This window comes from Haemorhous mexicanus, chromosome 15 (genome assembly GCF_027477595.1).
Source record: "Haemorhous mexicanus isolate bHaeMex1 chromosome 15, bHaeMex1.pri, whole genome shotgun sequence".
In the NCBI taxonomy this organism is placed as follows: domain Eukaryota; kingdom Metazoa; phylum Chordata; class Aves; order Passeriformes; family Fringillidae; genus Haemorhous; species Haemorhous mexicanus.
In genome coordinates this window covers 2,128,402-2,154,912 of record NC_082355.1, presented here as the reverse complement: position 1 = coordinate 2,154,912, position 26,511 = coordinate 2,128,402, and the positions used below count along the sequence as shown (strand labels likewise).

Below are 26,511 nucleotides of genomic sequence, written 5' to 3'. Positions count from 1 at the left end.
GGGAGGCTTTGCTGGCTCATTTAACACTGCAACTCCTTGGAAGTTGGGGGGACAAGGGAGAATTTTGGGGCTACAGAGGTGGAAGGGTTTGGTGGCCCTCACAAAGAGCCCCAAATTTCTTACCTAATCTCCAGCCTGGCCCCATCCTGTGCCCTGCTGGGGCTGTGGCAGCCAGGGGTGATGCAGACACATCAGGAGGGTTGATTTTCATTTTCATTTTTTTTTTCATTTTCCTTTTCTCCTTTTCCATTTCCTGTTTCCTTCTCCTTTTTCCTTTTCCTCTTCCCTTCCTTCCCCCTTCCCTTTCCCCTTTCTTCTTTCCCCTTTACCCTTTTCCTTTTCCTTTCCCTTTTCCTGTTTCCTTTTCCCTTTTCTCTTTCCCTTTTCTTTCCCCTTTTCCTCTTTCCTCTCCCCTTTTCCTGTTTCTTTTTCCCTTTTCTTTTTCTCTTCATGTGGAGTGGAAAAATTCATCCACAACTCTGCCCTGCCAGAGCTGAGTGTTCACACAAACCCCTTGCTTGCTCTGGGTGTAGAAGGAGCTGACAGTTTATGCCAAAATGCCTTTTTAGACACTCTGCTGCCTCAGTTTACCCCCAGAACTCATCCCTGGCCACCCAAAACCACCAAAACCCCTCAGCACTGGCAATGGCTCCTTCTCTCTCTGCATCTTCCCAAAATCACCAAACTCTGCTGGTTTGAGCCCACAGTAAAAACTTCCACACTCCACTGCCCCATTTGGTGGGATATAAATGGGATATAAAGTGTGGGCACCAAGGAAGACACAAGGAGCTGTCAGGGTCCCCATGAGCCTCCCTGCCACAGCTGACAGGATGGACAGACAGACAGACCCCAAACCAGCCCTGGACACGAGAGCAGCACCCCAGAATTCCACCAGCCATACACACGGGTTCACCAGAGTGCTTGAAACCAGTCAAGCAGTTTATTTTTATTTCTTAAAAAAAAAGAAAACAAAACAAAACAAACAAACAAAAAAACCTAAAAATAACCCCAAACCCAGCAAATAAAAAAAAAAATCCATCCCTTAAAGGTGAAGGTATAGACAGGGCATGGACACAGCTACATCTACCTTCTGCTGCCCCCCACCCACCCACAGTAATGGAGATTTATACACATTACATAATATAGAGACACATGGACAAACAGATGGGCTTTGGGAGCCTGGCAGGAGCTGGGCACTGCAGGGCTGATGCCCACCCAGGATGTGCCCACCCTGGCCTGTCCCCACATCCCAGCTCCTGGGCCCCAAGCCACAGCAGTGCCCCCCTTGGCACAAGCCCTGCTCTGGGAGGCTGGGCTGTGCCCAGTGGGGGGCTGCCCCAAGTTTTGGGTGCTTTTGGCCACCCTCCTCCTCCTCACGAGGTAGGCAGGGAGGTACAGGGAGGAGAGGCAGCCTGGCTTGGGGCACAGGTGGCTGCAGGACCGGGGGCACAAACCAGAGGGGGGACAAAGCCCTGCCAGCCCAGAGGCTCCTGGCATCTTCCCCACAGGAGCCTGGGCAGCCACGGCCCCTTGGCAGACAGGAGAGTGGAAAAGGGGTAAGGCTGCAGGTGTGGGCACCTCCTGAGGGGGATCCCACCGGGGCACTCCCTCTTGGAAGCTCTTTGGGAAGAAGGGAGAGCTCCTGCTCAGCGAGCCAATACAGTACTTGTGTCAGGAAAATGGAGCACGACCAGTTCTGAGGCTCAGGCTGGGAGGGGAGAGGGACAGCCCTCTTCAGAGATGAGACCACACAAATAGCACAGCCCTCTCTGAGGAGAGCCAGGGCACAGAGGTCTCTGAGACAGAGCTGAGATGAAAAGGCCATTCAGCAAAGGCAGGGCAAGGACACGGTGCCTGGGAAAAGGACACACAGCCCTTCCACCCCGTGTCAAGAGCAGGGATACGGGTCCGGCCCTTCCCAGATACCGTGGGAGCTGGATTTGGCTGTGGAGCAGCTCTGCTTTAACTCATCCTGTCCCCACTCCTTTCCAAAGCAGCAGGGGTTGAGTGGAGCCAGGCAGAGCCAAGGCAGCCCTGTCCCAGCCCAGCCCACCCCGCAGCTCTCCCGGGAGCACATCAACACCTCCCGACGTGCCAGCGAGCAGCTTTGTTATTGCACTGCCTTGCAAATGCGGTGCTTTCTGCCAGCTCAGGTGAGTCAGCCCGATCAGGGGCTGATGTGCCACCGGAGAAAACCGCAGGTGGGAGGGAGAGGAATCAGCCACACACCGGGGTGCGTGAATTCCCATGGCTAAAAATGAATTCTGGGGCTTCTGGATATGAGGATGGTCAGGGTTTCTCTATCAGAGCAAAGTGCCCCACTGCCCTCCCAGAATGATCCTGGGACCACTGTTTTCTTCTGTGTGCAGAGGGATCTTCACATTCCCAGGGTGGAAAATATGGACAGAGAAGGAAGTGAGCATCTGGGGGAGTGGAGAACGCTCCTTCAATTCAGACAGCCTCAAATTAGAGGGAAAACTGTCATCATTTTCAGCAGCAAAACAATGTGGCTGCATTGCTCACACTTGCAATTAGACCAGAGAGGGCAACAGAGCTTGGTCAACACCAAACCTGACCCTGCCTTGGCAGGGATGCTGGACTGGATGATCTCCAGTTAGGGCTGGTCCCTTCCAGCCCCAACAATTCTGTGACTCTGTGAAACCCACAGACATCTGGGTTTAAAGCTCTTCTGGAGAGAAATGCGGCCCTAGAGCTGCAAATAGCCAAGGACAGAAAGGAAGAAAGCAGCACTGGGGAATGACAGCTCCTCCTCCTGCTGGGATAAGCAGCAAGGCAGGAATGTCAGCATGGAAAAAGCCCAGGCTCTGCTTGCCCAGAAGCCCCTCCAAGCCAACCTGGCCCACAGGGTGAAATGCAAGAACCTGGAGGATGGGCAGGAGGGGTGACAAACAAGGCAGGCAGCCCCTGAGCACCAGACACACCTCAGAACTGGTGGTGATGAGGAGCTGAGCTCCCACATTCTGGATTGCACTTGATAATATCAGCACCGAGGGAAGGACCCAGCTCCTGGCTGCTGCCTGCCAGCCCAGGGAGCTCAGTGGGTCCTGGGAAGGAGTGGTCCCCTCCTAGTCCAACAGGCAGGGCAGTCTGTGTGGGGAGGAGAGCAAAGCATCCCTTTTCCAGGGGTTTTGGGGTCGTTCTGGTCCTCTGTGCCTTGCATAGAATTCCTCAGCTCCGGAAGCAAAACCCCTCTGATGTTTGGTTGCAGTACTGCAGGGGAGAAGCCTGAGAGCTGTCCTGGAGCAGCACAGCAGGACCTGGTAAATGAGGGTGTATTTTTCCCTATTTTTTTCCACCAGGAGGATGTTGAAGTTAACACTTGTCATCGTAGAGCAGGGAAGGACCAAGGGATGATCCCTGTGCAGGGGGAGCATGGCACTGCCCTTAACCAGAGACAGAGCTACAGGAACCTGTTCTCAGCAATCATTTCATCCTTTTTGCCACATTCCTCGTGGCTCTGCTACAGCCCTGGACTAAGCAACGTGACCTGCAACTCTTGGCCGTGACCCTGAGCTTCAGGGAAAGGCAAATCCTTCTGTGATTTCCTGCATTGGTACCATCCCACCTGGCTGCCGCTGGGTTTCTCTCCAGTTCACCACAGAGGTGGCAAAATGTCACTCGAAGTCCATCACCCCAGCACAGAGAACCACGGGAGCCAAGTCCTTTGGGGGACGTGAGGAGGAGGGTGGGTACAGGGAGCACAGGGGTGAGGAGGGGAGGCTGAGCTGCTTCCTCCAGCTGCTGCCAAGGGGCTCCAGCTGGGAGGCGTGGGATCTCAAATTATTATCTTTTCTTTTAAAGCCAGCCTTACAGAAAACTATAAATTAATCTGCTCATTAAATACTCAGGTGAGAGACCGGGGAGCCTCCAGCCATGGAGCAGCTACGGCTTCTTCCGCAGGTAATTGGAAGGGATCCAGCCCTCCCAGCACGGCCCCCCAGCCAGGACCCTGCAGAACCACCAGCCACTGCTGTTCTTCTCACGAACTTCAAACAAAGTCCCTTCTCTGAAGCTGTTGGTCTCCTCATCACCTTCAAAATCCGCCACTGCCACGTACAGAGCTTCCCTGGAGACGTCGGGCCCGGGCGCTGAGGGCCTCTCCTTGGCCTCCCCTCTCTCCACGGGCTTGGAGATGACCTTTGGGTTGAGGCCGCTTCTGGCTTTGGCTTCGTCTGGCACGCAGGCCGAGAGGAAGGGCTTGGCTTTGGGAGGGACCAGCATGGGCCTGCCCGGCACTGCCGAGGGCCTGGCCTCGGGAGCCTCCCGTGCCGGGGCCCTGGGCTCGGCGGGCACGGCGGCCGGAGCCCCCATCTTCTTGGGAGGGGGCGGCCTGCGCGGGGGCACCACGGGGCGCTGCGGAGGGGCGTCCCGGGCACAGGGGGGGCTCGCTGGGCCCAGGGGAGATTTGGGCAGTGCCTCTTTGGGGGCAATGTCCAGCTTGGGCAGGGCTTTGCTCTCCGTGCCCGGCCGCTCCGGAAAGCGCCCGCAAGGCTCCGAGGAGAGCGCGGCATTGCTGAAGGAGCTTTCCCCGGCAGCGGGGTCCTGCTCTGAGGGCTTCTCTGGGCACTTGGCAGGTCTCAGCTTGCTCCGCAGGCTGCAAATGTCCAGTTTGTCATCGGCTGGGGGTGGCTCAGGCCGGGGGGACGCGGCGGGTTTCGGCCTGATCTGAGGTCTTGACTTCAAGAACGGGTTCTGGGTGATGGGCTCAGGTTTGTCCTCCACAGGCTCAGCTTTTGGCTTGGTTGGCTTGACAATGGGCCGGAGGTTTGGCTTCTTCACCTCCTTGGCCGACACCTTGTGTCCACACTCCAGCCCCATTTCGTTCTTCAGCTGGAAGAGTTTGCCCTTCTCCGCTTTGAGCTCCGGCTTCTTGCTGTCCTTCGGGGCTGCCGACTGCTTGGGGGGGATCATGGGCAAAATCATGCCTGGGGGCTTGGGGGGAGGCCTCTGCCTCTCTAGTAACTCTCCTTCTGACTTAATGATGGACTCCTTCCTGGGTGGGAGGCTGGGCTTCTCCTCCGTGTCGCGGTCCGAGATCTCCTCGTAGCCCCCGGCGAAGGACAGGTCCCCACTGTCAGGAGCCTCCTTCCCCTTCCAGTCCTTGCCCCACCTCCCAGTGCAGTCCATGCCGTTGGGAGGAGCCTCTGGCAGGGGTCGGCAGGGCCCTGTCACCTCCTCGCTGGCGCTGCCATCGGCGTCACCGAGCCGCAGCTGCGCCATCTCGTTGGGAAGGGGAGCCAGGAAATTGGGCCTGGAGGCGTTGCTGGTTTTCTTGTACTTATCAATGAAGGTGGCAGGGGCCCAGCCCTCCTTCTCCTCGATCTGGATGTACCACCAGCCGCTCAGGTTCTTCTCAATAACCTGCCAGGGGGAAAGGAGACCTCAGACAGCCACTCTGCGCTCAGGGGTCTCGGAAATGATGGCAGGGTGACACATGGCCTTGTGCTGCTCCAGCCAAAAGCCGTGGAATCCCAGGAGTGCCATCCTAAGGGGAGGGACACCTGGTCCTGGCTGCCAGCGAAGGAAGAGGGCTGAGGAAGAGTGGCTGAGCTGTCTGTCCCTCCCGGAGCTGGCGGTGGCCACAGCGTGGCAGTGTTGGAGCAGTGAAGCAGCAGCAGCGATCCCGTGTGGATCCCACCCTGCCCTGCCTGTCTGCAGCTCCAGGAGTGGGGCTGGGGCCTGGCAGGGGCTGAGTGGGGCAGCCCTGAAGGAAAAATCCTCTTAGAGAGGAATAAATCACATCCTCACACGGAGAAAGCGAAATCCCATCTGCAGGAGGGGTTCTGCCAGCAAAGAGGGTGTGCCAGGAATTCTGGAAGGGCTTTTAACTTTACACCTGGCCTAACTAAGAGGAAAAACTCCCATCTCCAATGCCATTGGTGGTGTGGGTTTATTTTCCATTTGCTCAAACAGAGCACTCACCCTTGGGGCACAGGAGGCCACCAAGAACGGTGTGGGGCCAGAGTCTCCTGAGCTCCTACAGGTTTTTATGGCACTCTCAGAGTCTGGAATGCTAACAGACACAAAACCATGCCTGGTTTGCATCCAGAGCACCATGGGGAGCAGATCTCCCTGGCCTGGAAGGGGAGCTCCTGCCCGAAAGGTGCCAGGGCAATGGCAGCCAGTGACAGTGTGTGAAGGGAAGGTGACAGTCTCACCTCTACTTTCATTCCTGCCTGGAAGCTGATGCCATCAGGGATGGTGGTCTGGAAGTCAGCAATGGTGTAATATTCCTCTTCCACTTGAGGGGGGACAGGAGGCTTAGGCAGGTTCAGACCACGGGGCTGGGACAGGAAAACAGAAAAGCCATCAGTGTGTTTGCAGAGCAGGTGTGACACCACATCCAGGCACGGGGACAAGATCCCAACCAGCGACCAGAGCCCCTTGCAGTGCTCCCCTCCCTCCCCCTGTGCCACTGCTGCCCTCCCACACCAGCTGGCACTTACTATGGTGAGGTCTCGGCGAGGAGGTGGCCTCTGCCTCATCTTTGGGGACTCTGTGGAGGAAGAATTCCAGATGCTGTTGAGTTTCCTGGCTTTTGAGCACGTGTTCAGGAAAGACAAGTGAGAGACAGAACAGAAAGGCAAGGACTAAACCTGTCCCAGGGAAAGGAACCTGAAGGAGGAACCCATCAGCCCAGAATCCTGAGTGGCACAGGTCCCCCAGGTCTCAAGGGTATCCCAGCTTTCAGGTTCTCCTGGGAAATGCAGCTGAGGTCACCATGGGAAATTACTTTTGCATTGCAGGACTGACCCAGAGGACCTGGCCTGCAGAGAGGTTATGATCCCAGAATCTCAGAATCATGGAATTGCCTGGGTTTGAAAAGACCTCAAATCCCATCCCATTCCACCCCTTGCCATGGTAGGGACACCTTCCACTGTCCCAGGTGGCTCCAAGCCCTGTCCAGCCTGGCCTTGGGCACTGCCAGGGATGCAGGGGCAGCCACAGCTGTTCTGGGCACCCTGTGCCAGGGCCTCACACCCTCACAGGGAAGGATTTCTTCTCAATATTCCACCTAAACCTGCTCACTGTCAGCGTGAAGCCATTCTCCCTCGTCCTGTAAAACATCCTCTCCGTCTTTCTGGCAGGCTCCCTTTAGGTGCCCCCAGTTTCTGAGAGGAGAACATCTCCAGCTGACCCTGCAGCCTGGCAGGGGATCCCCAGCCTGGCAGGGGATGCCCATCCCATCTGCTGCCCCTCAGCAGGTCCCTGTGCCCCACTGTGTGTGCCACGATCCCCTGACCTTGCTGCAGAAGCCACAGGCCCTGCCAGTCTGTCAGCTCACAGCCTCTTACTTCGCTCAAAATCTGGGGGGAAGGCTGTGTTTGGAGCTCACCTGAAGATCTGTTTGGAGCCCACCTGAGGCCATGTTTGACCCCACCTGAGGCCATGTTTGGAGCCCACCTGAGGCCATGTTTGGAGCCCACCTGAGGCCATGTTTTGAGCCCACTCAAGGCCGTGTTTCAAGCCCACCTGAGGCCATGTTGGAGCCCACTTGAGGCTCTGTTTGAGCCCACCTGAGGCCGTGCTTGGAGCCCACCTGAAGATGTGTTTCAAGCCCTCCTGAGGTTGTTTGGAGCCCACCTGAGGCTCTGTATGGAGCCCACCTGAGGCCATGTGTGACCCCACCTGAGGCCATGTGTGACCCCACTTGAGGCTCTGTTTGGAGCCCACCTGAGGCCGTGTTGGATCCCACCTGAGGCCGTGTTGGAGCCCACCTGAGGCCGTGTTGGAGCCCACCTGAGGCCGTGTTGGAGCCCACCTGAGGCTCTGTTTGGAGCCCACCTGAGGGTCTGTTTGGAGCCCACCTGAGGCCGTGTTGGAGCCCACCTGAGGCCGTGTTGGAGCCCACCTGAGGCTCTGTTTGGAGCCCACCTGAGGCCGTGTTGGAGCCCACCTGAGGCCGTGTTGGAGGCCACCTGAGGCCATGTGTGACCCCACTTGAGGCTCTGTTTGGAGCCCACCTGAGGCCATGCTGGAGCCCACGTGAGGCCGTGTTGGAGCCACCTGAGGCCGTGTTGGAGCCCACCTGAGGCCCTGTATGGAGCCCACCTGAGGCCGTGTTGGAGCCCACCTGCCCCGCCCAGCACTCACTGCGGCGGATGTCGGCGCTGGGCAGGGCCCGGCTCTCCAGCCTGCTGTCCCTCTGGCCCCCCAGCCCGTCCTTGTCCCTGCTGGCCAGCAGCTGCTGCCTGGAGATGCCATCCAGATCCAGGGCACTGGAGTGAGCCGAGGAGCCTGAGCCCAGCTTCGGTGGGAACCCATCTCCATTGCCCTTCCTGAGGTAGGAGGCAGGGGCCCAGCCCTCCTGGCCCTGGTACCTGTGGGGACAAGGACAGCAGGGTCACTGCACAGAGCCCCCGGGACACGCCAGGCACCTGAGCCCAGAGCTCAGCACACACCTTGGCTGAAGGCACTGCTGCCAGCTCTGGGCAACAGGGGCTCGCCAGGTTCTCCATGGCACCAGCAGAGCTCCCTCATGGTAATGCTCCCACACAAGCTGGCCCCAGCCAGGGCCAGGGGCTGGGAATGCTCTGAAGCCCAGTTTGCACCTCAGCAATGGCACCAGTTCAGGAGTGAAGAGCTCTGGCAGGGAAAGCAGAGGGAAAACCAAGAGGGCTGCTGCTGGGATTGATGTGCCTGGTCTTTGGAGAGAGCACGAGCCCTCTCCCTGCTGGCAGCCTGGATCCCTTCCCTGCTCTAAATCTGTTTAGGAGAGAAACCAGCCCTGTGCCCTGACTGAAAAACCACATGCACAGTGCCCCTGCCATGCCAGACCCTCCCCTGCTGGCTGGGCTACAGCCACCTCGTTCAGATGGCACAACTACTGAGCCTGTAATTGCCTTTCAGCTCCTGTGGCAGCCCTCCTGTGCCTCAAAGGGCAGTGGGTGTGTTTCTGGGGCTGTGCTGCTGCCAGAGCACAGGTTCAGTGTGAGGTTATGAAAACTGCAGCGTGTGCTCTCACCCTGAGCAAGCTCGGCCTTTTCTCAACCATAGAGAAGAGAAAATGAGCTTCCAGCAGAAAACAAGCCTAGCTGGGGATGGGCTGGAGCCTTTGGCTCAGCACACCCTGCACACAGCAGAGCTGGCCCAGACCTGGCCATTCCCTGCAGGAGCCTCCAACAGAGCCAGGGGATGCAGCCAGCCCTGGGACATTCCTGGGTTTTCCCATCAGCAGGATGTGACACCCCACTAAAGCTCTGCTGGAGGACACAGCCACCTCCCAGCACAGGAAAACTGGGCAGTTCAAAGATTTTCAGCCAAAGCTGTGCTTGAACATCAAATCTGTCAGGATGGAGAGAAATGAGTTCTGGAACTCTGCCCTCCCCAGCTCACAGACTTGCCTTGGGACTGGACACCCCACAGCCCCAGCTGCAGTGCCTGGGCCAGTACCTGATTTTCCACCAGCCCTCCAGGTTCTTCTGGGTCACCACCACCACGGCCCCTCTGTCCAGGTTCATCTCATCCTGGTCTCTTGCAGTGTAGGGGTAAATCACCGTGTACTTCTCCTCTGTTGGAAAGGAAGAGCAGCTTTGCTGAGGAGCTGTTTGATGGAAACCTGGCCTCAGCTGAACAATGGCTATGAAGTGCTTCATACAAATGATAAATCTTGTAATTTAGGTGCAAACACACAGAGATACATGACCATTCAAAGGGAAATGACAGTGAAATGTATTTGGAAATGTAAACCTTGCTGAGCTGCTCTGGCCCAAGAAGTTCTCTAAAACAGTTTCTCCTCTCCCTTAGGACTAAAGACTTTTCACATCTGATCACAGAAGCTCTTCCATGCATCCATTTCAGCTGAAATTTCATTCTCAGTGTCTTTAAAGAGGAACTGTGCTCTGTAAGGGGTGAGAAATCCTACAGGTGTGAGAGGGCAGCCCCATGCACACAGAGTGCCTTCAAACTGCTTCAGAGCAGCAGATCTGCAGGAACATCACCATTTAACCCCCAGGACAGTGGTCAAAGCCACGTGGGGAGCCTGGAGAAGAACCTGATGTCCTGTCCACCAGAACAAGGGATGTTATGCAGGAATGTGAACGTTCTTCCCTTCAGGAGGAAGGAGAAACATCCTAAAAGCCATGCAGCCATGTCAGACAAAGGGGTCCATCCATCCTCCCCTCCCTCAGCTTCCTCTCTGGAAGAAACATAGGGAAATAATTGCCTGTGCTTAAGCAGTGCCTTCACAACAGGGTGAAGGCCTTTTGGGGAAGAATCTGCCTCCAAAATCCACCCCTCTGGACATCCCTACATCCCCACCATGCAGCTTTCCTGGATTTGTCCTCTGGGAGTGGCACAGCTCTGGAAGGATCTGATTTCCCACGCCCTTCATGCAGGGGAGACAAGCAGAGAATGTCCTGTCACATCCAGCAGGACCTTCTCCTCCTGACCCCACCTGGAGGCACCAAGCCAGGTTACTGCAGGAACTGAGGCAGCAGCTGCAAGAATTCTGCACATGTGTGCTGGGGGAAAGCAGGAACTGCAGTTTCTGAGCCCAAAACGAGACGTGAGAAGGAAGAGCTGAGAGAGGAGAGGGAGGGAAGGCTGAGGAGCAGGGCTGGCACGCCCTGAGGGCTGACACATGCACAGCAAACCAACATGCACACAAGGCTCCAAGCACAACACAGGGGCAGCCAAGAAAGTCTGTGTGCTCCACCTTGAGCCCATCCAGGGGTGTACAAGTCCCCGAGGGTCCGGCGGCGGCCAAGGTGCCTGGGCAGAGACCAGTACCTCCATGGCACTGGGAGCAGCACGGGGGGAAGCAGGAGAAGGACAAGAGAGGACGTAAGGAGGTGGCACTTGAGGTCCAGGAGGAGACAGGGCTGGCACAGAGACTCTGCTCACCTGGAGCCCTCCCCAGGCTGAGCCCCCCTCCATCTGCAGCTGCCCAGACGAGGGGCTGAGCCAGCTACTGCTCTGCCTTGGGCACATGGAGGCACTGGCAAGGATCTCTTATCCAGGGGCACTTGGGATTTGCTCCAAGGACAGGCTGGAACCTTGCCTTTCCCACACTGGGTGCTCTTTGTTCTGCACATGCACTGCCCAAGGACCTGGGCTTTGCTCCTCCTCCAGGGCAGGTAAAACAGCCCCCTGGGCTGAAAGGAGGCACTGGGGTGAGCATTCCTGGGAGGTGGCACCTCTGTGGAGGAGCAGAGAGGCCAGTGGATGCACCACCAGTGTCCAGCTGTGCCGCAGCACCAAGCAGGCAGGACCATTCCTGGGGTTTTGTCCCTTTTCCCAGGTTTTGTTCCTGGGTTTTGCCTCCCCCAGGCTCGTGCCCTGCCCCACTCAGGGAGGGTGATGCAGTGCTTCCAGCAGAGGAAGCTGGGGCAGATGCCTCCAGCAGCTTCTTACCTTCATCAGGCTGCATTGAGAACTCATCCTGGACTCCATCCTGGGCCTCCAGGCAGGTGGCTGGCACCCAGCCTTGCTCCTCCAACGTGCTCACAAACCACCAGCCTGAGGAGAAAACAGCAGGAGGCTCAGCCAAGGGCTCACACCAGCCAAAAACTCCCTCCCTCCCTCCAAACCATGTGCCTGGGGGGCTGTGACCCCTTTCTTGCATCTCCACGGAAGGTGGGGTGACCCCAAAGCAACAGAGCCAAGCACAGGGGAACTGCAGCTGAGTGACATCTAAAAGTACAATTCCCTCCCCAGGAAAACCAGGAGAGGCTCTGAGAGCTGAATGGCTCCAGCCACTGCATTTGCTTTTGGTTTTTTCTGCCCCTTCATGGTTCATTTTCCCTCAGTGTGGGTCAGCAAGCCTGGGCTAATTAGCAGAGATGAATACCCTGTGTGTGAATCGATGGCTGAGCCCTGCTGCGCTCGCCTTCTCGACATTTGTGGAAACAGCAGAACTGAAAAGCCAGGAGCAAATGCAGGATTTAAAACATCAGCTCTCCCAGTGGAAGCCCAGCCAGCTCCAGAGAGGCCACAAGCAATTCTGGCCCCCCTGTGTGTCCAATCAAAACCAACGCTTGCTGCTCGTTATTAAAAGCACAATTTGTGTCTTTAGGGGGGGAAAACAAAGACTGAGTATTACCCTCAGAACCCCCCCGGTGAGTCATTTAGAAAGACAACTAGATTGTCAGGGAGGGAATCAGCTACCTGCATGGGAGGGAAAAGCAGGCCTGACCTTTGATAAATAAATGATTTTCCACAGCTTTTGAGCTGGCTGTGCTAATCGTTTCATTTGCTTCAGGCTTGCTTTTATTTCTCTCGTTCTCAAACAGAGCTGCTGGTGCAACTGATCCTCTGGCAACCAGCTCTCCAGAGCTGTTAAAATCTATTTTCATTTAACTCCCCCCAACAAACAACTTCTGTAAGCTCCAGGGAATAAATTCTCCGTGACATGGCTCAGTCCCTTTGCAGAGGTTAAGAGCAAGTTTAAGTTTTGAAGCAAGCGCAGAGCTCGGCTGCTGCCCACAGGAATTGTGAATGCACTAAGAGGGCTTTCATGGCCAAGACGAGATTGTCCCCCTCTGTCACTCACTAAAACCAGCCTGCCAAGCCCAGGGATGGCTTTTTTCCTCAGCAAACATCAGCCAAATTTTCCAGCACCAAGGAGAGACTGACGAAGGGGGACGGCGCCGGGCGCTGGGCACGGGGGAAATCAGCCCTGAGAGAGAGAGCCCTGCAGCCTCGTCCACACTCACAGACCAGAGCTGCTTCCTGCACAGCCCACCTCAGCTCACCAAGCCCGTGGCATGCCTGGGGGCTGTTCTGCTTGAGGAGAACCCTGACAGCCCAGGACTGCTCCTGTGCAGCCCCATGCCTGCGCAGAGCCCAGCTGCCTGTACCTGATTCGTTCTTCTCAATGATATCCACCACCTGGCCCACGCACAGGCTGATCTCCGAGCTCTCCTGCTTCTGGTAGTCGGCCACCACGACATACTGCTCCAGCACCAGGGGCTCAGCCGAGGCACAGTCAGCTCCTGCACAGGGAGGGGGACAAAACCGACCCGTGTGCCAGGTCAGCACTGTCCCCAGGGCACGGCCACCGCCACCCAGCAGCTCCGGGACACCTGGGGACCCCAGCGTGAGAGGGGTGAGCCAGAGGTTTGGGCACGGTGACAGAGACAGAGATCAAACCAACAGCCAGGTGAGGTGGGGACAGCCAGGTGAGACCTGCTGCTGCCCACCAGAGCCATCCAAGCAACCTCCACCAGCCACCACCAGCACAGGAGCTCACAGCAGCCTGGACCTGCCTGGGGTTTTGGGGACCCTCCTGTGCACAAGGAGGGTCCTCCTCCCCAAAACTCCTGCCCCAAAACACAGAGCCTGCAGCGGGTTCTGCTGGGCTGAGGAGCCCCAGAACCCCTCCCAGAACATGCTGGGAGGTGTTTGTAGGATGGAGGTGTTTGTAGGATGGAGGTGTTTGTAGGACAGGGCACATTCCCTGTCCTCCCAGCCCCGCTGTGCTCAGCCCCTCGGTCTGCTCTGCTCCCTGCCCGGCTGCACATCCCGGTCTCCTGGCAAAAAAGGGGGAAAAATCTCCCGAGGAGGGGCAGAGGGGACAGAACAGAGCGGGAACAAAGCGCTCCTGCGGCCAGCAGGAGGAGAGCCGGGAGCTGCCGCGGAACGGAGCTGGACCGGCGGCAGGTGGCACTGCGGGATAAGCCGGGATAACGTGGGACAACCGGGACACCGGCAGCACTGCGGGACAACCGGGACAACTGCGGGATAAGCCGGGATAACCGTGGGATAGCTAGGACATCGGGAGAACTGTGTGATAAAACTGGGACACCGGGAGAACTGCGGGATAACCGCGATATTGGGATAACCGGGGGATAACCGGGACACCGGGAGCACTGTAGGATAACCCGGACACCAGGAGCACTATGGGATCACAGGGACACCAGGAGCACTATGGGATCACCGGGACACCAGGAGCACTATGGGATCATCGGGACACCAGGAGCACTATGGGATCACCGGGACACCAGGAGCACTATGGGATCATCGGGACACCAGGAGCACTATGGGATCACCGGGACACTGGGAGCACTATGGGATCACCGGGACACCAGGAGCACTATGGGATCATCAGGACACCGGGAGAACGGCGGGACAAGCTGGGATAACCATGGGATGACCGGGACACCGGGAGCACTATGGGATCACCGGGACACCAGGAGCACTATGGGATCACAGGGACACCAGGAGCACTATGGGATCACCGGGACACCAGGAGCACTATGGGATCACCGGGACACCGGGAGCACTATGGGATCACCGGGACACCAGGAGCACTATGGGATCACCGGGACACCAGGAGCACTATGGGATCACCGGGACACCAGGAGCACTATGGGATCATCGGGACACCAGGAGCACTATGGGATCACCGGGACACCAGGAGCACTATGGGATCACCAGGAGCACTATGGGATCATCGGGACACCAGGAGCACTATGGGATCACCAGGAGCACTATGGGATCATCGGGACACCAGGAGCACTATGGGATCACCGGGACACCAGGAGCACTATGGGATCACCGGGACACCAGGAGCACTATGGGATCATCGGGACACCAGGAGCACTATGGGATCACCGGGACACCAGGAGCACTATGGGATCACCGGGACACCAGGAGCACTATGGGATCACCAGGACACCAGGAGCACTATGGGATCACCGGGACACCAGGAGCACTATGGGATCACCAGGACACCAGGAGCACTATGGGATCATCGGGACACCAGGAGCACTATGGGATCACCGGGACACCAGGAGCACTGTAGGATCACCGGGACACCAGGAAAAGAAAAAGAACTTCAGAAAGGGATTGTTAAGGGTGTCAGGATCTGCTGTTGTACCTGGAGCTCCTGCTGGACCCAGAATTGTGTTTCCTAGCAGACATGGGAATTTCTCTGTCTGATTTAAATTTTATGCCAAAGGGGGAACAGCTGTTCACATGCTCTTTTGCTAAGGGGGAGAGATGAGAGATGCATTTTATTCAACCACTACTGGTGAATGTTATGTGAGGTCAGGGGAGGCCCTGGTATGGGTTCCTTGAGGTCATTTGGGGTTCCTTAAGGTCATTTGGGATTACTAGAGGTCATTGGAGTCCCTGTGAGGCATTGTTTTAGTTCATTTGGAGTTACTGGAGGTCATTAGAGTATTTTTTAATTGATCCAGGGGTTACTTAAGGTCACAGGGGTTACTTGAGGTCAGTGGAGTATTTTTTAATTGATCTTTTAAATTGATCTCTAATGCCACAGAGATTTGGACTTCCCAATGGAAGAAAAGGCTGGGAGACCTTGGCTATCAGGAGCCATCTACAAGGATCACTGGGCTAATATGAACTCTCCTTGTCTGCTTTATTCTCCGTATTTACCTGCCACAGCTGGTGCAGAGACCAGGAAAAGTCAGGAGGGGGTGTTTCAAATGTTCCAGGTTGTTAAAAAGTAGAGTTTGTAAAGACAAATTGAGAGATGAGAGGAGGGGTTGAGAGGAAAGATGTGTGCTAAGGTGCCATCCTCATCCTGCAGGAGCAGGACAAGATCTAGGAGGTCCTCAGGACTCCCAGGATCTTCTGCTGCCTCCTGGAGACGTTCACAAGGTCACAAACTCTCCCAGCTGCTTCTGAGAATGCCAGACCACAGCCAAGATTGAAATGAACCACGTGTCTGCAGGGCAGTGATATTTCAAGGAAAAGGAAGGAAACTGTCTGTGTCCATAAACAGCACTCTGCAGAGCTCCAGGTGAGAGAGGATCTGTTCCTGCTCAGGAAAGCTTCCTCCACACCAAAACCCAAAGGTGGGGCAGCAGGCAGAGCTACAAATAGCCCTCCAAAGTGAATGGTGGATGCTGGGACTATCTCTTCTAGCAGCTCAATTAAAGGTTTGTGCTTAAAGGGATCTGAGGATCTACCCAGCCCCTGAGAGAAGAATAACAACTGCAGGAAGAGATAATACTCCCCTTTCTGCCTCCCTCCTGTAATTACACCCATGCCTCTGAGGCTATTTGTAGTTCCAGCAGCCAATTCTGGATCCTCCAGTGTACCCATTAAACCAGAAGAGAAGTGGTAAACCGAGCTTGGAGGAAGAGGTAGGCGTTAATTTCGGGAGCATTTCACCTGCCCTAACCATCCTCAACCACAAAAACACAGCCTGGAGTGAGCAAAGCATCCTGAGCACAGCCAGACCTGGGCTCCTCAAAACAGCACCCGTGTGAAGCTGCCCAGGGAGGTGGGAGACAGCACCAGAGCCCTGAGCTGGGGAGGGGAGGAGGAATTCATCCCCCAGAGAGGGGTTTGCTGGCAGCTCAGGCAGGAGCTGGGCCTCCTCAGATGTGACAATGACACAAATGTGGCTTAGGGAAGGGGAATCCATGGAGTCAAGGGACCACTGAGGCCTTGGGCTGGGCTTGCAGAAGCAATGCTCGCCCTGGATGCAGGAGAGGCACTCAGCACATCCCAGAGCCAAGCCAGGGCTGCTCACAGCAGTGACCTCACCCTCAGCCAGCCCAAAAATCCTTGCAGGTTTTGTTTGGCCAGAAACTTGGCCTTTTACCCAAAGGCTGAGATGTACAAACCCGGCAGGAAATCTCACAGATAGGGGGTTGCTTATCATCTTTTTCCTTTTCCCTTTCCCTTTCCCTTTTCTTTTTCCTTTCCTTTTTCCTCTCCTTTCCTCTGGCTTTTCACGCGCCAAAAATGAGGAGGTTCTGACAGAGCTTGGCCACTGGTGCTCCCAGGGGGAAACAGAGAGCTCAGCACTGAATTAGGGGCACAGGTATTTGGGTTTGAAGGCTGTTGACCACTCCAGCCTTTGCCTAATGCATCTCCCAAAAATGTCATTCTTTGGATAAAGTCCCTTCCTCCTCTGCCTGTGTGGGTCAGATCCAGAGCTCTCAGGACAGCCCCTCTTCTCCCTGACCTGAGGGGTTTGGGATGATCAGTCCTGCAAGGGGGATGGACCTTCCCCCTGCTCTCACTGAAATGGGCACTGAAGTTTCTGCTGAATTCTTTGCAAACCCTCTCATCTCCCCAGGGATTCTTCCAGAATGTGGAAAACAATCACATGGAAATACCATCCACCAGTGGGGTTTCAGACAGCTCCCCTGAGGCTCCTCCACTGCCTCTCCTCAGCCCAAACACTGCAGGGACGTTCCCCAGCACTGCAAAAGGGACGTGGGCACACAAGAAAGCAGCTAAAACCAAACTGGCAAAGGGGCATTTGAGGTCTCTGCCAGCCTCCTTGCCTGCTGCACCCAAATATAAACTCTGGAGGCAGTTTCAGGCTCGCCTGCACCATCCATGGCTCTCCATCTGTGCCTTCTGTGAGAGGCAGAGAGAACAGAAACGCTCCAACAGTCAGGGCACTGATGGCATGGCTGCTTTTAGACAAACCTAACTCAGGCAGAGCCCCAAAGTCTGGGATAATCCACCCCCTGCAAGCTGTGCAGAGCCCACGCCTCAGGCTCAGCCAGGTGGGATTACAAGTGCTGTACAAAAAGCTAAGCAAAGAAAGCTGATTTTATTTCCAGTGCTCACACACACACCGGGCCCTCCTCGAAACTCCAAGTGTCACCTGAGTCTCGTGGTCACCACAGGAGCAGCACTTTAACCCACTCTGCATCCCAGTGTTTGCTCAAATCCCATTTCCAATCCCAGCTTGCACTGCCAGCACCTCAGAGCTCTTTCCAGCACTACTCAAGAGCAGTTCACCCCCTCTCAGGCAATTGGGAAATTGCTTTTTGGACAAGCCTCGTGATTTCTGTTTGTTAGCAGCTGTTGGATGACCCCTCCTCAGGGACATCCTGGACTGAAGGAGTATTTTTTGTGCCTCGCTGCACATTTTCTACCTCAAAGCAGGCCTGGCCTGAAGACCCAACGAGCCACCAGGGATTTCCTCAAGGGTTTGAAGGAGTTGGGGTGACAGCAGCTGAACCAAATTCTGTTTCTGCTGCCAGGAAATGCAAGACAGAGAGATGAATGTCTGAACACGTCTGGCACGAGGCACCAACCCTGTGTAAGGTTACTGAGAGCAAACACCTTTCCCTGGTGGCTGCTGCCAGGGCCAGAACAGCACATCCTGCCCTGCCAGAGCAGGCTCTGCCTTGGATGTTATCCAAACTCTTCCTCCTCAGTGGAGAACTCCTGCTTCTCTAACAGGCAGTGTCCTTAAATTGAATTTTGCCCTCATTGAACTAAGTTATGCAGCAGAAATTTTTTTCCTCTTCTCAACCCTTCTCTTGTCCCCAGCACTTCAGAACAGAACCAGGCTGTGCTGGCAAATGGTTCATGAGGGTTTAAAATGCCCATCCCAATGTCCTGCTTGGACAGAGAGCAGTCAGAGATTGAGCAGAAAATGCTGTCAAAGGTTTTAACAGGTTAAAACCCTGTGAGCCCCACAGGAGAGCACTCAGCCCATGAGAACAGATCAAAACCAGGAGCCACCAACCACACCAGAGCTTCCCACCTGCATCCTACCAGCAGCCCCAGTGAAAACATCAGCTCCTGGAGGAGGGATGACCTGCAGCTCCCCTGGAAAAGGAAGTGGAGTCTTTGAGTCCCTGCTGTGCCTCTCCTCCCTGCTGCAAGAGGAACCCACTCACCCACAAGTGGGTTTGCTCACACAGGTGATGGCAGTGCCAGTCCTCTGGCCAAAATCCTTCCCACCACTGATTTCAGCAGGATCTCCACGCAGCCAAAGCTCAGACCTTCCTTCCCAAAGAAAGTCACATCACTTTCATACCTCCTGCAGCTCCAGGAGCTGAAAGATGCCTCCTTAACCCACAGATCAAAGGCTCTTCCACTCCTCTCTCCTGCTCTTTTTGGGAAGCTCCAATGACCCTAAACCACACCAACAAGGGGGTTCTTCAGAGATGTCCCCCTCTCCTGAGGAGCAAGGGTAGAGCATGCCAGACCCAACCACCTTCCCAAGGCTCCCAGCCACGGAGAAGGAGAGCATCCTGCTGCACCAGGAGACTTCCAGCCCCACACTGCCCCCCAGGCAGCTCAGACATTCCCCTGAACTCCTGAAACATTTCATCCCCAGCCCTGCAGACCTTCAGCAGGACCTGGGGCACGTCCCCTGCCCGTGGAGCTGCACCCAGAGCCAAGCCCCAGCCCCTGTGCCACCACCCCGTGTCCACCAGCCACCACAGAAAGCCACAGGGGATGTGACAGCTTTGGGCAAGGGTGACAAGCTTCCTGCCCCCCCAGGTGAGCAGGTGTCCCCTGAGAAAGGCAGAGCAGAGCAAGGGCAGGAGCAGCTGTTAGTACCTCTGTGCAGGAAAGAGGCCGTTCTCTGGACAATCCCTGATGAGGAACAAAAGGATGGGAGACAAGGCATGAGGCAGGGAGGGGATGGACTGGGGGTCCAGCAGTGCTCACAGCACCTCCAGGGCAGTGCTGGGAGCTGTGGGCATCTGACCCACCCTGGGGAGCACCACAGGGGCTCAGGGGATATGGGATGGGGGCCTGGGTGGCAATGTGGGGGGACCTTGCCCCACAGCAGGAGAGCTGGCCTGTGGGTGGGAGAGGAGTTGGTGTGACCAGCAGAGAGGAAAGGAGTCCTTACCAGACCTCTTCTTCCCAATGGGCTCCCTGAAAAAGAGAAGGAAGAGTGTCAGCAGAGCGAGGGGACAGTTGGGGTGCTGGCCAAGTGACAAACCCACCCAGGAGTGCACACAGTGCTGGCTCTGGTGGGGCCACTGACCTCCCTCAGCCAGCCATTGTCTCCATGGGCATCACCCACCTGCAAACAGCCCCTGCCCCCCTCCTTCCATTCCATAATTTAATGTTTTGTCCTTCCCAGGCTGAGCTTGGCTGCTGGCCTGGCCTTACAACTTCCACCGAGGCACTTGGTACCACCTCGGGCACTCATCCACGGAAGTGCCAACAAAATGAAATAAAATGAAATCAAATGCAGCCAAGATGGAGTGGAAACAAACAGGACATTGTCACAGAAACTGGAGCCTGTTGAGTTCAGAGACCACAGACTGTGCAGAGACCTGAACACCACGTCCCAGGTGCAGAGACCAACAGGGGAATCTGGGACAGAGCATCCCAAAGATTTCTCAACAGAGGCAGCACTGCAGAGCTAAATCAGAGTTAATTAATAAGCCCCATTAAAACTGCCCCAGTTCAGAGGTGCCACAGGGAAGGGAGGAAAACCAAGGCCAGGCTGGAGATGGGAATAACTGGAGTTCCTGCCCTGCCTTCTGCTAAACCCATCACTGTAACTCATCCCCTGCTTCCCTTCCCTGGCTGCTCCCTCTGAGTGAGGGGGCAAGGCAGGAGCTGCAATTCCACTTTGCTGCTGGGATGTTCCTGGCAGGGACACAAAGAGCTGCAGGTCTGAAGAGCAGCAGCCCTGGCCCAAGCACCTCAGAGGGGACAGGAGCTCAGACAAGACAGGAAACAGCAATGAACTCCTGGCAGCATCTCCTCCTCCTCCTCCTCCTCAGATCCCCGTGGAGCAGAGAAGGGCAGAGCAGAGCTCATGTGCACAGCTCCCTGGAAACTCATGGCTCCAGCAGAAGGGAAGGAAAAACCACTCTGCCTTCCACTGTAAATCTCATTTAGCTCCAGCCCCCAGCAGCCACAGCACAGCTACAAAGCACCAAGGCCCAGCTGGGACAGGGGGCCACCAACCAGCCCCACAGAGGTGGAAAAAGCCAGGGATGCTCCTCCAGCTGCTCCCCAGAGTGCTGAAGGCAAGGGCTGCTGCGTGACTGGAGCCTCACTTAAAGCTCTGAGCCAACACCACAGCCTCAGGGGGCTCAGCTCAGTGTCCTTCAAGAACCTCACAATCCCCTGAAAGGAAACTTGGACACATGGAGAGCTCTTAGCACATTCAATGCCACTTGTTTTAGGAAAAGAGAGTCAGGTTTCTCAAGCATCTTCTCTAGGCAGCATCCCTGAGGATGCAGGGGTGGGAAGGAGTGAGATGGGGAGCACAGAGGTTGAGCAGACTTTAAAAATAAATTAAAAACAAAGAGGCTGCTTTTCAACAACCTGTAGGACAACTGAAATTCTTCATGGACTCACAGGGTCATCATTCAGGCAAGAAATGTTAATTAAAAGTCATTAATTCTAAAGCAGAGTTGTTACAAGCTGGCTTGAGTTTGTAAACTCTTTCCTAAGGCACATTTGGTGGCTGCTGGGCCAGGCAGGTCCCAGAGCTGGGGGAGGTGGCCCTGAGGTTGTCACCCAGAAAAACCCACCTTGCAGTGGGACTCACAGGAGAAAAGTGCCCCCAAATGTGGCTTTGGGGACCTCAGCACTGGCCCTGCTGCCACAGCCAGCTGGTGGAATAGGTGAAGGACTGGAGCAGCAACACAAGAAAACAACTGCAGCTGCTGCAAACCCAGGAGCCACATCAAACAGGACGGATCTGAGGTCAGCATTCCAAGAAAACATCTCCCTCATATAAAAAAAACCCAGCCTCTCCTGTAAAAAAAAAAAAAGCCCTGCTGTAACACAGTAATGCCACCAAAATAGCTGTCAGGAGGGGCTTCATCTCCTAAGCATTCAGCCAGCCTGGAGATGTTTGCAAGATTTACAGAGGCAAGGAACAGGGTACAAGAGAGCCCTTGTCTGGGAGAAGTGATGTTTAGCAAATGCTCCAGCAGCTCTGAAAGGAGCCCCTGTCCCACACTCCAGGGCACTGCAGAGTTGGCCAAGCTGAGCCCTCAGGCTCAGGACCTGCCCTGGGAGCTCAGAAAAGCCAGGGCTCTGTCCAGGGAGCTGGCACACAGCAGGGCTCTGCAGAGTTTGGTATTTCTGTCTGCTGTCATCCAGGACAGCCAGCTCTCAGAGACAGGGAAGGAGGAGGCTGTTCTGGAGCTGGGATCCAGCCTGAGCTCCTGGTGAACGTGCACGTGGGGATCTGCAGAAATGCACAACAAAGAACTCTGTGTACAAGCTGTGATCTCTGCAGAGCAGGACACGACCCCAAAGCCACAGGCCAGCAAGAATCCTTGTCCAAACCAACATCCACCCTCATGGGTCTCTGGTCCACCAGCAGAAGCTCCTGGAGTGGCTCCCTGCAGCCCCTGCATCCTAGAGCAGGGACAAAGCTCAAAGCAACAACTTTTGTAGGTGTTTTACACTTGATGGGCTTCTCAGCTCCCCAGAAAACCCAGAGAAAGATGCTTTTCATTGAAGAGGTTTCTCATGGCCAGGGGTGGGAACAGCACCACAACAGCTCCTCCCCCACCACATCCCCCTTGTAACTGTGGGCAGTGAATAAATAACTGCTTGGTAATACTAACAACTAGTTAATCATTAATATTAATAATTTATTAATGACTATTAGGGCCTCGTTTCTGTTAACATGAGGGAGCTCAGGTTAACAGAATTAACCTGGGCTCCCTCATGTCCCAGAGCTGAAACTCAGCTGGAGGAGAGAGCAGCTGAATGCCTTGACTCAGCAGTGGCTCCGTGCCCAGCCCCTCAGACCTCCCCAGCCTCACTCCAGCCCCTCTGCTGTGGTTAAAACCAGCTCTGAGCTGCAAAGGGCCGGGGGGGAGCTGAGGGGGGCACACAGCAACCTCCCACCTCAGCATCCTGTGCTGCTCAGACCTGCTGAGAGACGTGGGGAGCAGGAATTTGATGACTTCTGCTCTTTGAAGCTGCAGGGCTTCCATCCAACACTGAGGAGAAAAATCCCACATCCCCCAGACTGCTAACTTTCCAGAGGTTTCTTTTTCCATAAGCATTTCTCTCTCCTTCCCCCACTGCTCTTCACAAACTCCTCTGGATTCAGCCTCGTTCTGCCCCACACTGGGCACCCCTAGGAGTTGGAAGCAGTGGGGTAATTCCAGTCCAGAGCTGCTGGACAGGGATCCACATCACAAAAGCCAGCAGCTGTCACTGCCAGTAGAAACCCTGCCACCTCGCCCTGCCCTCCTGTGTGATGTGGTCTCTCCAGGACACAGGAATATCTGGGGACAAGAGGGGATGGAGGGAAGGCTTCACCTCCCTCTTCCACCCACCAAAGGCTGCTGGGTCCTGTCTCACCTCCCCTCCTGGCTGTGACATCCTGCCCAGCTGGGAGCAGTGGTGGAAGGAGGAGGAATAAAGTCAGAGTTGGACCCTTTTCCTCTCCCTGGGACAGGCTGGGGCTTGGAGAGCAGGGGGAGGTTGGGAAGGGCTGAGGAGTGCTCGTGTTGTTCAGCACAGGGCTGCTGAGGGAGCAGGAAAAGCAGGAGAGCCCTGGCTCAGCCCAGGGAGAGCTCCAGCTCTGGGGAAAACAGCACCACAGGGGCCTGGGGAGAAATGCTTGGGCTGTCCAACCTCCTCTTTCCATTCCCAAACACTGCCAGAACCAAGGACTGAATTCACCCTTTGCAGTTAAACCAGAGCTCCACAGACTGCAGTTAAATCAGAATTCCATGACTTACAGTTAAACCAGAGCTCCAAGAACTGCAGTTAAACCAGAATTCCACGAACTGCAGTTAAATCAGAGCTCCATGAACTTCAGTGAAATCAGAATTTCACAAACTGCAGTTAAACCAGAATTCCATAACTTGCAGCTTAAGCAGAATTCCATGAACTGCAGTTAAACCAGAGCTCCACAAACTGCACTTAAACCAGAATTCCAAGGACTGAATTTAAACCAGAGCTCCAAGGGCTGCAGCCAGCTGTGGCCCAGGCAGGGTCTGACATCCCGGGCTGCAGTGAGTTGGGTGGAGCCTCACCTGCACCCAGACAGAACAAGCACAGGTGGCTCCAACAGCACTCACTGTCCCCTCCACTGCCAGCAGCTGCCACCCTCGTGGCAGGGGTGAGCAGAGCTGTGAGCCAGGGAAGCCAAGGGAAGGGACAGGGAGCAGGAGGGCTCCATGAGAGTGGCTGACCAGCCCTTTTCCCCTCCCTCATTCCCAGCAGAAAAATCTCTTCCTTTTATTCTTTTCCTTTTTTTTTCCTTTCCCCCACTCTGTTGATGGCCTGGCTCCCTTTCAGATTGCCAGAGCAGAATATTCCTGTGCTGGATGAGGGATGACATCCGGCCCAGCCCAGACACGCCGTCACGTCTGAGCCAGCCCGGCCGTCTATCACAGCTCCCATCTCCTTAGTGCTGAGCTGGCAGCACTCCAGGCCTTGGGAATGGGCTCCCAAGCCCTCCAGAGGACAGAGTCAAGGACTTGGATTAATTAGCATTTTGAATTGTAGCTCATAAATACCCCTCTGGCATTCGGAATGGGATGGGGGACACAACAGGGATGTCCTTGAGATGCTGCAGGGTTTGGCTGCTGGAGGCAAAGGGACAAGGGGCACCCAGTGGGTCCCTCTGTGAGCTGCAAGCTTGGATCTCCTCCTGGAGAGGAGAAAGGGAAGCAGCACATTCCCCATGGAGAGCAGAGAAAGCACCCAGCACATTCCCCATGGAGAGGGGGAGAAAGGAACCAGCACATTCCCCATGGAGAGGAGGAGAAAGGGAACCAGCACATTCCCCATGGAGAGCAGAGAAAGGAACCAGCACATTCCCCATGGAGAGCAGAGAAAGGAACCAGCACATTCCCCATGGAGAGGGGCAGCAGGAGAAGCAACACAACCATCTCAGCATCACTTCTGGCTCAGCCTAAAGAACAAAATAAAGGTGAGGAGAGCAGGTACAAGACTGAAGCTGCCCTTCCATCCCCTGTGGCTGAAGGTCCCTCACTGCAGGCAGCTCCAAGACCTGACTCCTCCTGCAGAGCAGCTCCTCCCCCTCATGCAGGGCTCAAAGATCCCAGCACAGACATCCCAAAACAGCCCCATCCTATGATACCCCCACTCTGATGTCCTTGCAAGCTCATCTTGTCCTGGTGTCCCTTGCTTGTCCTTGAGCTGAGCCTTCCCTGAGGGATGATGACCCATGGAGCAGCAGGTTAAGTGGTGAGCAATAGCTGGGCAGGACAGATGAGAGCAGCAGAGACAGCAAGCAATTAGTTAATGGGCTCTGGGGCTCTCAGACCAATCTCATCAGTGACCACGAGCTGCAGGAGCAATGATGACAGGCCAAGGCAACAGAAACAGGAGCCAAAGGAGGAAAGCAGGGATGGGGGAAGGGGGAATTAAGAGAAGGAATGAAAATAATCAAAAAGCCAGGGAGAAGATGTAGTCCACACAAGTACTGAGCTGGAGACCTGACAGGCTCAGCTGCTGCTCAGGGGAGAAAAACAAAATCCCTTTATCTACCTCCACACCCTTCCAATAGAGTGGTGTCAAAGCAATTGATTGCCTTTCCCCCCACAGTCCATCAGGCTCCTGCAGTGCTCAGGGAAAGGGAGAGCAGCAGAGCAGGACACAGAGGCAGCTGCTCGGATTTCTGCTGCTCGTGATCAGCAGGAGATGGGTGGCTCCTGGCCAGAGCAGCTCACAGTCACAAGACTCAGAACCACACTGGGTTGTGTAAGGTTCCCTGCAAACCTTGCTGGGTTTGCATGGAGAGGCTCTGGAGTGGTGTTATGGATGGGGCTCGTGGGTATGGGGAAGGAAAATACCCTCCCAACAAGGCAGAGGTTGGTGCAAATGTGTGAAGGGAGGCTCTTCAGGCTGATCATGGTCCTGAGAGTGGTGTTGGCAAGCAGAAAGAGGCTCAGGAAGAGACCAGCACTTCACAGGGTCCCAGAGAATGGTTCCACTTCCCCACTGGAGAAGTGTCCACACTGAGCTGCAGAGCCTCTGCACCAAAGTCTCCAAATGCCAGATCTGGGACTCGCAAGGGAATGGCTCCTGAACACCAGAGTGCTGGACATCAGCAAGCCCAAGGCACTTTGTGTCTCATCACATCCCAGTTTGTGTCTTTCACCATCCCAGTTTGTGTCTCACCACCATCCCAGTTTGTGTCTCATCCCATCCCAGTTTGTGTCTCACCACCATCCCAGTTTGTGTCTCACCACCATCCCAGTTTGTGTCTCACCACCATCCCAGTTTGTGTCTCATCACATCCCAGTTTGTGTCTCACCACCATCCCAGTTTGTGTCTCACCACATCCCAGTTTGTGTCTTTCACCATCCCAGTTTGTGTCTCACCACATCCCAGTTTGTGTCTCACCACCATCCCAGTTTGTGTCTCATCCCATCTCAGTTTGTATCTCACCACCATCCCAGTTTGTATCTTTCCACCATCCCAGTTTGTATCTCTCCACCATCCCACTTTGTATCTCTCCACCATCCCAGTTTGTGGCTCATCATCATCCCAGTTTGTTCCTCACCCTTCCAGTTTGTGTCTCATCACATCCCAGTTTGTGTCTCACCACCATCCCAGTTTGTATCTTTCCACCATCCCAGTTTGTGGCTCATCATCATCCCAGTTTGTTCCTCACCCTCCCAGTTTGTGTCTCATCACATCCCAGTTTGTGTCCCCCCCATCCCAGCTTGTATCTCACCACCATCCCAGTCTGTGCCCCCACCGTCCCAGTTTGTATCTCACCATCCCAGTTTGTGTCCCCCCCCCAGTTTATGTCCCCCCCCCCCCCCCAGTTTGTGTCCCCCTCCCAGTTTGTCCCCCCCAGTTTGTCCCCCCCAGCAGTGGCACACCCAC

At 55.5% G+C, this 26,511-nt stretch overlaps 1 protein-coding gene across 3 annotated transcripts in view; it reads right to left on the bottom strand.

Moving 5' to 3' along the window:
- Positions 1-908: 908 nt before the first annotated feature.
- SH3PXD2B (SH3 and PX domains 2B) overlaps positions 909-26,511 on the bottom strand; it is a 69,579-nt gene continuing 43,976 nt past the window's right edge. Inside the window, exons 6-14 of one of the 3 annotated variants that reach the window (XM_059859902.1) lie at positions 19,556-19,581; positions 19,258-19,293; positions 12,822-12,956; positions 11,377-11,481; positions 9,415-9,532; positions 8,116-8,342; positions 6,468-6,517; positions 6,180-6,305; positions 909-5,382 (exon numbers count right to left, since the gene is read on the bottom strand). In XM_059859902.1, coding sequence (XP_059715885.1) covers positions 3,904-5,382; positions 6,180-6,305; positions 6,468-6,517; positions 8,116-8,342; positions 9,415-9,532; positions 11,377-11,481; positions 12,822-12,956; positions 19,258-19,293; positions 19,556-19,581 — 2,302 coding nt within the window. In that variant the 3' untranslated portion in view covers positions 909-3,903. The remainder of the gene's footprint in view (positions 5,383-6,179; positions 6,306-6,467; positions 6,518-8,115; positions 8,343-9,414; positions 9,533-11,376; positions 11,482-12,821; positions 12,957-19,257; positions 19,294-19,555; positions 19,582-26,511) is intronic. The other 2 variants (XM_059859903.1, XM_059859904.1) reach the window with 2 other exon arrangements.